General features: G+C 45.1%; 1 protein-coding gene and 1 long non-coding RNA gene across 2 annotated transcripts in view; both read left to right on the top strand.

Moving 5' to 3' along the window:
- The window catches only part of LOC148068434 (uncharacterized), a 41274-nt gene extending 28762 nt beyond the window's left edge, over nucleotides 1-12512 (top strand). Inside the window, exon 2 of the long non-coding RNA XR_015713186.1 lies at nucleotides 10442-12512. This is a non-coding gene — a long non-coding RNA (uncharacterized LOC148068434). The remainder of the gene's footprint in view (nucleotides 1-10441) is intronic.
- inhbb (inhibin subunit beta B) lies at nucleotides 1328-10432 on the top strand. Its single transcript, XM_087804209.1, has 2 exons — nucleotides 1328-2076; nucleotides 9328-10432. Exons 1-2 carry the CDS (start codon nucleotides 1701-1703, stop codon nucleotides 10131-10133), a joined length of 1182 nt encoding a protein of 393 aa, XP_087660335.1. The 5' UTR covers nucleotides 1328-1700; the 3' UTR covers nucleotides 10134-10432.
- Nucleotides 12513-12771: the final 259 nt, after the last annotated feature.

Genomic DNA, 12771 nt, shown 5'->3' with positions numbered 1-12771 from the left:
AGTTTGAAACGTGTTCCCCTATGAGTTTTGTTGAAGTCATTTGGTCTTTTAGAAATAAAAATATTGAACGTTTTCAACGTATATTTGTTTACAGAACCCTAGCAAAATGAATTATTAACGTCACTTTAATGGATAATTAAAAATAATAATTTATAAAAACGTTATACATGTAGTAATTAATTAATAAATAACACGGATGAAAGAAAAAAGTGAGAAAAAAACTTGAATTATTTTGACTGGGGGAAAATCCATTAAAAAAAGAAAAGTAAATAAGTAATAGTAGGTGAAAATGAATTGAAAAAAAAGTGAAAGTCAGGGACAAGGACAAAAAAAATGTTTCTTTGTGAGTTTGGAAAAAAAAGGTTTGATTGACTGAAAAAAAAAATCGCTATCACAAAAATAATTATGTGTTTAAAGTGAATTGAATTTAACGTTGAGGGCCACACTGGTTGTAATGATTCAAAATCCCCGCTAGATGGCGGTGTTTGTTAGGATAACAGTTGGACTCCTGTCGAGCGGTACTTTCGAGAAATGGTGAGTTTCTTTTACTAGAATTGTGGTGAGAGTTGAATCACTGCGGAAACTTCAAGTTCATCCCATCATCCTTCCTGTTGTTTAGTTCTGATGTCTGTTCATCTGTTCATCTACACATCATCTATCCAACCGATCGCCCACAAGCTTTTTTTCGAGCTCAAAAACTAATCCAATAAGGATAATTAAATTAATTCAACGAGTGTGTTAAATGAATCAACTATTAAACCTATTAGTATAAGAAACTGTTGTTTTCAGTTTTGTGGACACATCATGGGTTTTCCTGGTGTCAGTACAGAATAAAAGAATGGAATAAGGAACAAAATAACCAATAGAAAAACAGAACTCAGCACCAAGAACTGTAAATGAATCCATCTCTGTATTAACCTATCAAATTCTTCAATTAAAACGTGTATCTGCGAAGATCATTTATCATCCTGTCATCATCCATCATCTTATGATAGATCTGCGCGTTACAATAGATGCAGGTTTTCATGTAGACATAAAAGTCACCGCTGAGTGTCGCTGTTGCTTCGCTTTTGACTCAAGACGTTTTTTGGAAAAAGTTGATAAAAAATTAAAGTTTCTAAAAAAAAACGAGCTTGATTGTTGTGAATGACTACAATTTGGTGGATCGGTGAGAGCTTCGGTCGAGAAGGTGAGTTTAATGACGTCGGTGTTGCGGAGTCGTCTCTGCCAAAGGTGTTAAATCAGACGAGGCGTCACAGTTCGCAATAACGACACGCAGCCTCGGGGGAGAAAAAAAACCCGGTGTAACCTCCCCAGTGTTGTCACAATCTCAGCTCTGGTGGACTTGTGGCTGCGCCCGGAGACCTCTAATCCCCTGCGCCCTGTTGGTGGAAATCCCCACGTGGTTTTGGAGTCCTGTATAAAAACTTTGGGTGTGCGGAGCCCCGCTTGTCGTGATTGCAAAAGACAGATCCGGGTCCCAGTGAGCGGCAGCATCCTGGAGCCGGCACCGAGACGCAGACCCGGGGCGAGAGTTTGAATGGAGACGCGGACGCTGTGTCGGTAGCCGGACTTCTGGAGTTTATCTGGGTGTTTTTGGAATATCGCTTTTTTTGGTTTTGGTTTTTTTTTGGGATACACACTTTGGATGCTCTGTGGGAACTCCTTCTCTGAAACTTAGCGCTCGATAGGGACCCAACATGAGCTTTTACAGTCTGCTGCTGTCTTGTTTGATGGTCGTGTCCGTGCGCTCCGCGGCGGCGGCTGAGGCGCAGAACTCTGCCCAGGAATCGTGCGCCTCCTGCGGCTTGAGGGCGCCGGACCAGGCGGAGCGCGTCAACGTGGACTTCGTGGAGGCGGTGAAGCGGCACATACTGAACCGGCTGCAGATGCGCGAGAGACCCAACATCACGCATCCCATCCCGAAGGCGGCGATGGTGACGGCGCTGCGGAGGCTTCACGCCGGGAAGGTCCGGGAGGACGGCCGGGTGGAGATCCCCAGCTTTGACGGACAGGCTGCCTATAGCAACGAGGTGCAGGCGGAGACCTCGGAGATTATCAGCTTCGCCGAATCAGGTAGGGTTTTATCACGGGCATCAATAATTCAAGGGCGACCTCCGGGTGAACCCCCCCTTTCACCTTTTGACTTTGACTGAAGCGCCAACAAGTATAACAACAGTTGTGACATCAGCGCGGGTGAAACTGAAGAAAGAGTCCTTAAATTACCCCGCAGGACAAAAAAAAAAAAAAAGAACCCCCTGAATCCAATTTCATCAGTAAAGCCTGCGCCCGCACTCGCATAAAAGCCTCTTTTAGATCCCAACAAAGTCCCTCAATTGGCCATTTACCCCGTCCTCGAAGAATGTGTATCTAACTAAGAGACCCCCCCCCCCCTCTCTCTCTGACCCCCCTCGTCTTCCTTACACCCCCTAAAACAAAAATCTTTGACTCAAACTAGTTACTTTAACGAACCAGCACTCGGGACAATCGTTGCCACTTATTTGGTACAATTAGCCAGAATGTGACCGGCGTCAACCGCCCCCCCCCATACCCCCACACAACCCACCCGAGCCCCCCACCCCACACACCCACCTCTCCCATGACAGGGGGAACAAAAGCGGAGCAATTATTATGAGAGCACGACGTGTTCCTGGTGGACCATGTTAAAAAGGCTGGAAAACAAAAGGAAAATGCTCAGAATAATGCATGAGACATTTGAGTCTTGGACCGGGGTGAGCGGCGGGTGGAGGTTGATGCTAGCTCGCAGCCCTGAGAGAGAGGAGGGTGTGGGGTGGTGTGGGGTGGTGGAGGGGGTAGATATTGTGCCCATATTGCAGTGTTGTAAAGAATGCTTTTGTCACTCTAAAAGGTTCACTGGGCTCTTTTTTTTGCTTCTTCTACTTCTGTTTTTTTTTTTTTTTTGTTGCTCCCATTCTTCCCCACACCTTTGAGCCCTTTGTGTGGCATTGTACCACAGATCTGGCTCGGGTCCCTGCTCCCTAGACCCTCTCTGGCCAGCTGGCTCGCGACCCCCTTCGGTCGGACGCTGCCAGCCGGGGCTCCGCGGGGCCTGTGGAGAACACATATACTCGGGCACAGCCAGGGGAGGAACGGCCTGTGTTTCACAGCGGTACCCAGCGGGCGATGCCAGGCAGGATTGGGTGTCTCGGGAGCGTCGATGGATAACTTTTACTGTACTTGACTGCCTCGCCCATTCGTGGTGTGGAACCCAGTGAACCCAAGGGGTCCCAAGACAGAGAATTAAGACTTCATTAATGGGAGGTAATTAACTCCGGCCCCCGGGATCAGGTTGGCAGGTTTACTTCAGGACGCGACGCTTTTCATGAGGAGCTGTCAGTCACGGTGCCGCTGGATCCTGTCCAGACATTTTCCACATTCACTCACAAGTGTGTGTTTCAGCCTTCAATGGGCCGTCAGGCTCCCATAAATCATTCATGCGCCGCTTTGCACCGGGGTTTCGGACTCTGGTCCAGGTCACCGGCAGAAACGTGCGGCGGCGACAAAACTTCTTGTCGGAACCCGACGCTCACCGAGTTCCTGCAGCTGGAAGGAAAGATGGGGTTTAAGGGGACGACGGGCGCGTGTTTTGATTTGAACTCTGAAGTCAAGGATTTTCGTCAGAAACCGATAAAGTGGTTTTGAAGATGATCGAGGCTCTCCCCAATTTTGAGATCTACAAAAGTCTTTAGAGTCCTCAATCTTATCTAATGTTTCCCGACATGATCGTAAACTTCTACAAAGTCAGTGTCGAGTCGTGGGGTTGGCCATAAAATACTTACATCCTGTTTACCTTCTATGGTAGACGTACGATGAAACTTAAAAATATTCACATTTATGAAGCTAAAAAAGTGGAAAATGTTTTTATCTTAAAATCCAGCAAATGTTTCCTAAAAAAGTTTTAGATAAATCGTCCTTACAAACCATAGAAACTGAAGCTCCATTCATGTCTTAAAAACAAGTTTGTCTGGTGGTTTCCCTCATTCAATATCACTTCCTGTTCCACGCCACGGTCGCTGTACGATGAATTAAAAAATATATATATTCTCGACCATGAAGGGAAACTTTTTTTTTTTTTCCCTCGACTCACAAACTCTTTGTTGTCGTCTGAGATTCCCGTCAAATGTTGTCCGTGTTGTTGTGACCAGAAAAATTCTGACTCAACGCTTTAAGAATGTTTATTATCCTCCAGGTGCGCAACACTATAAAACTGTGTAACAAATACTTTTGTTTGGGAAAAACACAGACGGCGTCAGCAACATCAACATGTCACTTACTTGCCGACCTCCGTCGTGACCTCTGACCTCATTTATCAATGACTCTTAATGGTGTCGAAAAATGTGTAATTTCGCAAAATTGCATTTTAAAGTTCATCAGCGCCAACTCCTTAAAATGTTGACACAAAAAAACAAACAAATTCCAAGTAAAAAAATGTGAGTCTTTGAGGAGAGAAGAGCTCTGTCATCCTGCAGAGACTCAGAGTAGAGCTACTGCTTCGCAGGTGAAGAGACTCTTGTGTGTCTTCCATGTACTCTAAGTTGAACCTGTTAGATTTTCTCTTCTATGATCCTGAGTCAGTGTTTTCCACCCGAAACAAACAGTGTTGTTCTTCAGGAATCTTGTTCTTTTTTTTGTTTTTGTGTAGTTTATTTGGATCTGAAAGGAAGAAAAAGTGATGACGAGGCGTATTTACCAGCTGAAACCGCACACATGTTGACTGGTTGTGTCGAGTGTGTGTGTTGTTACACGACTCGTGGCTCCGACACGGGTTTGAGAAGTCGGAGCACGACGATGTGTTCAGGCGCCTGCAGGACTGTGGGAGATTCAAGTGCTGGCAGACGCTCGTGGCTCCCGAGCGTCTTCAGGTGGAAACTTGTCGATCGCTGTCGCTCGCTCTGGTGTGGAAGTGAGCTCTCGGGGACTGACCTTTGACCCTGAACTCCTCGGATTCAAAACGGCGGACAGGAAGCGGAGACGAATCGTTGCTGTGTTGTTGAACCCACTTGACTGACACGTAAAACACCTCGTGAATCAGCGACTCAAACACAACTCAGTGGACTCAAGACAATAACAACTACGCACACAAAAAGACTCACTGTAATGACTCTCTAATAACAACTCAACCAATAGAAAATACTCACAAATTCTTCATCTGTTGAACACAAAAACGTAACTACACAACATGACTCACTAAAAGTATCCATGAGTCACTACACCTGCAACACAGTTACCCACTAACACACACAAATCACCAATAGAAAAATGACTCACCAGGCATGTACACAACAATTAATAAGACACACACTGACTCACTTTTGTTACAACTGTTGCGTAGGTGACTCAAGTGTTTCTCTAACGAGTGACGGACGGATCGGCCAATCAGGGGTCAGTATTTCATTTGTTGACGCCGTCCGTGTAGCTCCGCCCCCTCCTCGCGGCGTGTGGCCCCGGCAGCCGTGAGTAATGAGTTCTGGAGCTCGACCCGCTCGGCTCGACCGGCTCAGGTGAAGACAAGCTGAAGCAGCTCTTGATCCGAGCGCCGGGCCCACCCAGGTGTCCCGCTCCTGCAGCCGGGTCGGACCAGGCGTGTTGAGGCCAGCGCCCGCCTCGTCTCGAGTGGCGGCGGCCAGATCTGTTGCTGGAGAACGAGTCGGAGGAGTCAACGAGTCAACGAGTCACCGGTCGTCGTTAGAGTGACTCGCGGGTGAAAATAACTCAAGGAAGGTTCAAAACAAACAAGGAGGAAAAAGGAAAACATGAAAGAAAATACATAAGTGAAAAAAATGGTATCGTTCAAACTAATATTGAAATTTTAGTTCAAATTATAGTCTTAACATCGATATCATCATCTTTTTTAGTCTCACCTTCATCATTATCATCATCCTTTTATTCTGATCATCGTCATCATCCTTTTATTCTCATCATCATCGTCATCACTTTTTTTAATCTCACCTACATCATCATCATCGTCTTTATCGTCTCAACATTATCATCATCATCACCTTTTATTCTCATCATCATCATCATCCTTATCATCATCGTTACATTCATCATCATCATCATTGTCATCATCATCATCATCCTTTTATTCTCATCATCATCATCATCCTTATCATCATCATTACATTCATCATCATCATCATCATCATCATCATCATCATCATCATCATCATTATCATCATCATCACCTTTTATTCTCATCATCATCATCATCCTTATCATCATCATTACATTCATCATCATCATCATCATCATCATCATCATCATCATCATCATCATCATCATCATCGTCATCATCATCATCATCCTTTTATTCTGACCATCATCATTATCATCATCATCATCATCCGTTTAGTCTCACCTTCATCATCATCATCATCATCTTTATAGTCTCAACATCATCATCATCACCTTTTTTAGTCTCACCTTCATCATCATCATCATCATCTTTATAGTCTCAACATCATCATCATCCCTTTTTTAGTCTCACCTTCATCATCATCATCATAATCTTTATAGTTTCAACATCATCATCATCACCTTTTTAAGACTCACCTTCATCATCATCATCATCATCTTTATAGTCTCAACATCATCATCATCACCTTTTTTAGTCTCACCTTCATCATCATCATCATCTTTATAGTCTCAACATCATCATCATCACCTTCTTTAGTCTCACCTTCATCATCATCATCATCATCTTTATAGTCTCAACATCATCATCATCACCTTTTTTAGTCTCACCTTCATCATCATCTTTATAGTCTCAACATCATCATCATCCTTTTAATCTCACCTTCATCATCATCATCTTCTTTATAGTCTCAACATCATCATCATCACCTTCTTTAGTCTCACCTTCATCATCATCTTTATAGTCTCAACATCATCATCATCCTTTTAATCTCACCTTCATCATCATCATCTTCTTTATAGTCTCAACATCATCATCATCACCTTCTTTAGTCTCACCTTCATCATCATCTTTATAGTCTCAACATCATCATCATCCTTTTAGTCTCACCTTCATCATCATTATCGCTACTGTCCTTCCTCTTCTTCATCTCCAACATTCTGAGTCTAACTCCATCTCTCCACCAATCATCCGTCCTCACTGGTTTATCTACAAACGTCTCCCTCTGAGAGTCCCCCTCTATAATCCTTCTTAGTCACCGAACCTCTTCATCTCTGACTTCCTGCTTCGGTCAAGGTCGCCTCCACCCTGTCTGCACTCTCTTCTTCACCTCCTTCATCATCCTCATCATGTTTCAGCCGTCCTGTCCATGACTACTTCATCTTTTTGTCTTTTTCTTTAACATCAACAAAACAGTCTTAATTTAAAGGTGTTCAATGATTTTATTATTTGTTATATCACTCTGTAGTACAGTGGAGCTATTTAAGAGATTTATTAAAAATTAAAAAGTTAAATGATAGTGAGACAGTTGATCAAAATCACATAAGATAGACGAAAACAATGAATAATTCTGTGTTCCCTGAACCTTCAAGTCAGGTTCGACTGTCACTCTCCTGGGAAGCGCAGGCGATGATGTCACAGACGGTACTGTGGTTCGACTGTGTAAACATGCGTTCGCAACAACGTGTGCTCTTGTTTGGCGGCGGCCGAGGCTCCTCCGGGTCGTTAATCACCGTCGATGGCGTCTGGCGACCGTTCAAACTATTTTCTGAGTCGTTGGGACTCGCGAGGGTGTGAACTCTTGACAAGCCGAACGTCGCCCTCGGGGGAGGCGTTTAGGTGGCTTTCGTGTGCACTTGACCCCCCCCCCCCGTCCCCACCACCACCATCGGCAACCCATTGCCCCCCCGCACCCCCTCGCGGGAACCTTGATGGGTGTGTGCGAAGTGGCGTTCGCTGACAGAGTGGCGAGCTGGTCTGAACAGGTCGTGAATGTAAAGCTGTGGTTTACAGGAGGAAGGCGCCTTTAAGAGGAGGGGGTTGGTGTTGGGGCAGGAGGGGCCGTCTTTGGTGGGGGCCCGGGGTGAGGGGGGCGTCTTTGGTGGCCACATGTTGACACTGACACACACTAATCAGTCGGCAAACAAAGTAATTTAGCCGCTTTTCAAAGGCGCAGAACGATGTACCAAATCTCCCCGAAAGCCTTTCAAGTTACCTCAGGGGCAATTTGGAAGACATCATTAGTCCCTCAGAGGGGGCGAGAAAGCGCCGCCAGGGAGAGCCCACCGCCACCTTTTAGACACCCCAAATCTCTTCATTGTGCCGGCGCAGAAAGTGGCCAGTGTCATGTAAATGGCTTTGATTTTTTTTTTTTACTTCTCCCCCCCCCCGACTCGCCCCAGGATCGTGCTTTTTCGCTGGAAAGCCACGCGTTTGAATGCCCGGCTGCAGCGCGCCCGTCTCCCGGAGCCTCACATGGGGCTTTGTGCTGTCACTCTCATGGTCCTCGTGCTGAAGGGGGGGCGGAGATGAAGGGGTGGGGTCCAGAGGGGTGCTAACCGTGAACTCGGTGAACCCCCCCTTTTTTCTTGGGGTCTTAGCCGTGTCCGCGGACATCCGACCGCCGGCATCTGGTCCCCCGTCCTGTCACTTCCAGGCGGTCGTGTAACGACAAGCTAACGAAGATTTAGAAGCAAAAATTGGTCTCAGGACTTTAAGTCTCAGCAGGAATAACTAGTGTGATTCTGGTCTTTCACTTCCATAGCGCTAATCTTGTATCTGTGACTCAAGAAACGACTCATGGTTCTTAAGTCTGTCCCCTTACATGTCCTACCTCAAGGAGGAAGAAGGCTAGCTTGGAATCCACTTTTAGTATTGATGTTAATTTCCCGCTAACTAGCTAACTAAGCTAGCCTTTTGCATCACTATCCTGCTATTATGACGACTTTAGAAGTTGAGCGTTGACAATATTGTATGTTGTACATGAATAATGAATGCAGCTGAGCCGGGAACAAACGTTTTCTAAAGTTTTTTCTTCCAAAGCCAAGTCCTAAGCACAGTTAGGGCTAGGGTTAGGGTTAGGGTTAGGGTTAGGGTTAGGGCTAGGGCTAGGGTTAGGGTTAGGGTTAGGGTTAGGGTTAGGGTTAAGGTTAGGGTTAGGGTTAATGATGTGTAAAGATGCGTAAAGATCCAGACTACAACATATTTAATGGGGTTTTTTTTCTTTTAATTTACATTTTCTCACAATATATTCTTACATTATGAAGTTTAAAAAATGACACCTTTAAGTTTTGTATAGATAAAACTTGTATGTTCGTAAACAGTCTTAAACATTTGTGCTTTGATTTCTTGAAAAATTGTTTCTGACCAACTTCCTCTCCGTCATTTTTCAGACGCACAAACCAACTCGAAGACGGGTCTCTTCTTCCTGATCTCCAACGAAGGGAACCAGAACCTCTTCGTGTCCCAGGCCAACCTCTGGCTCTACTTCCGGGTCCTCCCCGCCGGTCCGGAGAAGGGGGTCCGGCGAAAGGTGACGGTGAAGATCCACTACCAGGAGACCGGCAAGGGCGCGGCGGACGCCACTTCGAGCGGCACGCGGCGCTGGGCTCTGGTGGAGAAGAGGGTGGACCTGAAGCGCAGCGGCTGGCACACCTTCCCCCTGTCGGACGCCGTGCGCGCCGTCTTCGGGAAGGGAAGCCGGCGGCAGGACCTGGAGGTCCACTGCGACGGCTGCGAGGCCGGCGGCGTGGCGCCGGTGCTGGTCGACCCGGGCGACCCGTCCCACCGGCCCTTCCTGGTGGTGCGCGCCAGGCAGGTGGACGGGAAGCACCGCATCCGCAAGCGCGGGCTGGAGTGCGACGGCACGAGCGGCGGCCTCTGCTGCCGCCAGCACTTCTACATTGACTTCCGCCTGATCGGATGGAACGACTGGATCATCGCGCCGGCCGGCTACTTCGGCAACTACTGCGAGGGGAGCTGCCCGGCGTACATGCCGGGGGTCCCCGGCTCGGCGTCGTCCTTCCACACGCTGGTGGTGAACCAGTACCGGCTGCGCGGCATCAGCCCCGGCGCCGTCAACTCCTGCTGCATCCCCACCAAGCTCAGCACCATGTCCATGCTCTACTTCGACGACGAGTACAACATCGTGAAGCGAGACGTGCCCAACATGATCGTGGAGGAGTGCGGCTGCGCCTGAGCGCCGCCCGCCCGAACCCTCTTGTCAGAACGGCCTTTTGTACAAACCCTCGTACGGTACACGTAAACCTTATATCTATAGCTACTGTATGTGCACGCCAGACACACTGTGGTACAAAATCTCCCATCCGCGTGCGCAGCCTTCGTGTGTGTGTCGGTGCGAGTGTTGTGTATTTATGGGACCCGAGTGACGTGCTCGCCGTCTACCCGCTCCGTCCTCTCCGCGACGACCGGCCGGCGTTTTCCCGGGACAGGAAAGGGAAAAAAAAAAGCACCAAAATCTCGTCGGCATCTCCTCCCTGAATGAAGACTGAACGGAAAAAAAAAAAAAAGCGCTTACAGGAAAAACGTCGGCGCCTTCACGCCCAAAACGCCGAGCACGTGACTGTTTTTACTTTTTATTTTTTGAAGCACTGACAACTCATCAGCTTATACAATTCAGAACACCAGCACTTCCTGACTCTCCTCTCTAGTGGAATTAGACCAGCAGCGCTTAAAGCCTCACAGGATTATTCCCTCCACGCCGCAGATCTCATAAGTGCACTTGTGCGCTGCCACGGACACGGGGAGGCGTCACGGTGGCGGACTCTCGACCACAGCGCAGCACTTGCAGAGACCCGATGCACCGTAACTAGCACTTGTATAAAGAAATGCCTTGGAGGGGGTCCGAGTGTCCGGTCCTACCGCGACATAAGTGCCACATGAGCTATGCAATGTATCGTAACCTCCCCCCCCCCCTGAACTCCACACACTCCATCAGACTTCTTTTTTTTGTTTCTAAATTTCTCTCTCTCTCTCTCTGTCTCTCTCTTTTGTCCTGCATCTGAGTCTCGGAGCCATGTGAAGACGAGGCCTCGCGGTCGTGACGCTCGAACAATACTTGACAATCAATTGTTACAACAAAAAAAGAGCTGGCGTTGATAATACAAAAACAGCTAGTACTTCTTCTCAAAATAACTTGAGGTCCAGATAAAGGATAATCAATCGTTATTATCAAAAAACTAAGTTCATAAATAATAATAGATAATGAAAAAAAATCACGACAATCGCTGAATCATAGGATAAAGAAAAATGAAATATATTGATTTGATCAAAAAATCTAATTTAATTTTTAAATGAGATAAAACATGTAAATTAATCAAGTTTTATTTATAATTTAACTCATGAGTTCATTCTATGAATTAAAGAGTCTTAGCGATAAAGGTAATTAAAAATATATTTTTTTTCTCTTTAAGAAAATGTATCAAAATAAAATAAAACCTTTTTTAATTGTCCAAAAAAATTTAAAAATGATAATTGTGAGAGAAGCTAATTGCTAATTGTTAGCAGCGAAACAATGGTTAACTACCAAAAGAATTAATTGACCATCAAAAAAGTTTCACCAAAAACACAGATTTTACAAAATCATGGTAATTATCTGAATGATTAAGAAAAATATTCATAATACTGTCAAGAAAAAGAGAAAAGTTTTATTTAACTGTTGCGAGGGAGGGAATGGTTGACATGATAATAAAAAAAGTTTTAAACAACTTAAAAAATATCCAGAGTAAACATGGCCAAAAGTTTGTTTTTTTTATTTAAAAAGTTTTATTTAACTGTCGAAAAATAATGGTGGCAGGATTTTGTCAAGGGCTAACCGCTAACGCTTGCTAACACTGACATCATCAAGGACCAAAAAATAAAATAAAAATGAACTCGTCAGTGGGAAGAAGGGGTTTTTGCAGGAGGGTTTTTACGATATTTGGCGTCAGACGTAGGATGAACGAAAAAGTCCGATCGTGAGCGAAGGAAATCTTCACATGGCGCTCGCGCTCCGCCGCAGGCTTCAGTCCTCGACTCTTTATCGATACTTGAAATGTGATCTTTCGCTTCCTTTCCAAAGCGAATGATTGTTGTGACGTTTGCACTGAAAAGTTGCGGGATTAGCGGAAAAAAAAAAAAAGAAAAGAGAAAAAAAAAAAAGAAGAACGACTGCCATTGAAAACTTATTTTTATAGAAGTTCAATTTGTTTCAGATTTATTTCTAATTATTGGAACCAAAGAGGCCAAGAGTGGAGCTGTTGTACCAAGACGGCGCGGCCGCGAGGTTGTTGTGTACAATAATGTTGTTGTTGTTATTGTTGTTGTTGTTGTGGATGAAAAACACGGCCGACTGTATCAGGGTACAATATATGATTTCATTTCTACGCTCTGTTTTCATTCTCTGTTTTGTACAAAACGCAACATGCTCCATGTTTTTCATCTTAATTCTATTTTTGTCTCAGTTTTCTATTTAATAATAAAGTTATTTTTAGTTCCTGTCTAAGAATCATTTAGTGGAATAAATGTCATCTGTACAGTTTATGAGTTTATGTAAAATAAAATGTTTTCTTAAATATTTTGCAACTCTAACACAAACGTGTCCTCGTACTTTGTATTCATGTGTGTGTGTGTGTGTGTGTGTGTGTGTGTGTGTTTGAGCAGGTGTGGATGAACAACATGTTTTATTAACATGTGTAAAACGTGATCTTAAAGAGTGTGTGTGGTCAACTATAGAGTTTTATTTCATGATGTTATGATGAAACTTTCCAAGTTTTAAAGACAGTTCCGAGACATTCACTCCCTCAACTCCACACACTCCTCCTCTCCTTCGCTTCTCT

Source organism: Callionymus lyra, chromosome 12, assembly GCF_982586985.1.
Source record: "Callionymus lyra chromosome 12, fCalLyr1.hap1.1, whole genome shotgun sequence".
Lineage (NCBI taxonomy): Eukaryota > Metazoa > Chordata > Actinopteri > Syngnathiformes > Callionymidae > Callionymus > Callionymus lyra.
Note: the sequence above shows the minus strand (reverse complement) of the source record. Positions and strands in the feature narration are given on the sequence as shown.

What these genes read in the sequence shown, in the direction of transcription:
- inhbb (XM_087804209.1), top strand. Translation starts at nt 1,701, where the DNA reads ATGAGCTTTTACAGTCTGCTGCTGTCTTGTTTGATGGTCGTGTCCGTG. An exon ending in TATCAGCTTCGCCGAATCAG is followed by an intron (nt 2,077 to 9,327) that starts GTAGGGTTTTAT and finishes GTCATTTTTCAG; the next exon opens with ACGCACAAACCAACTCGAAG.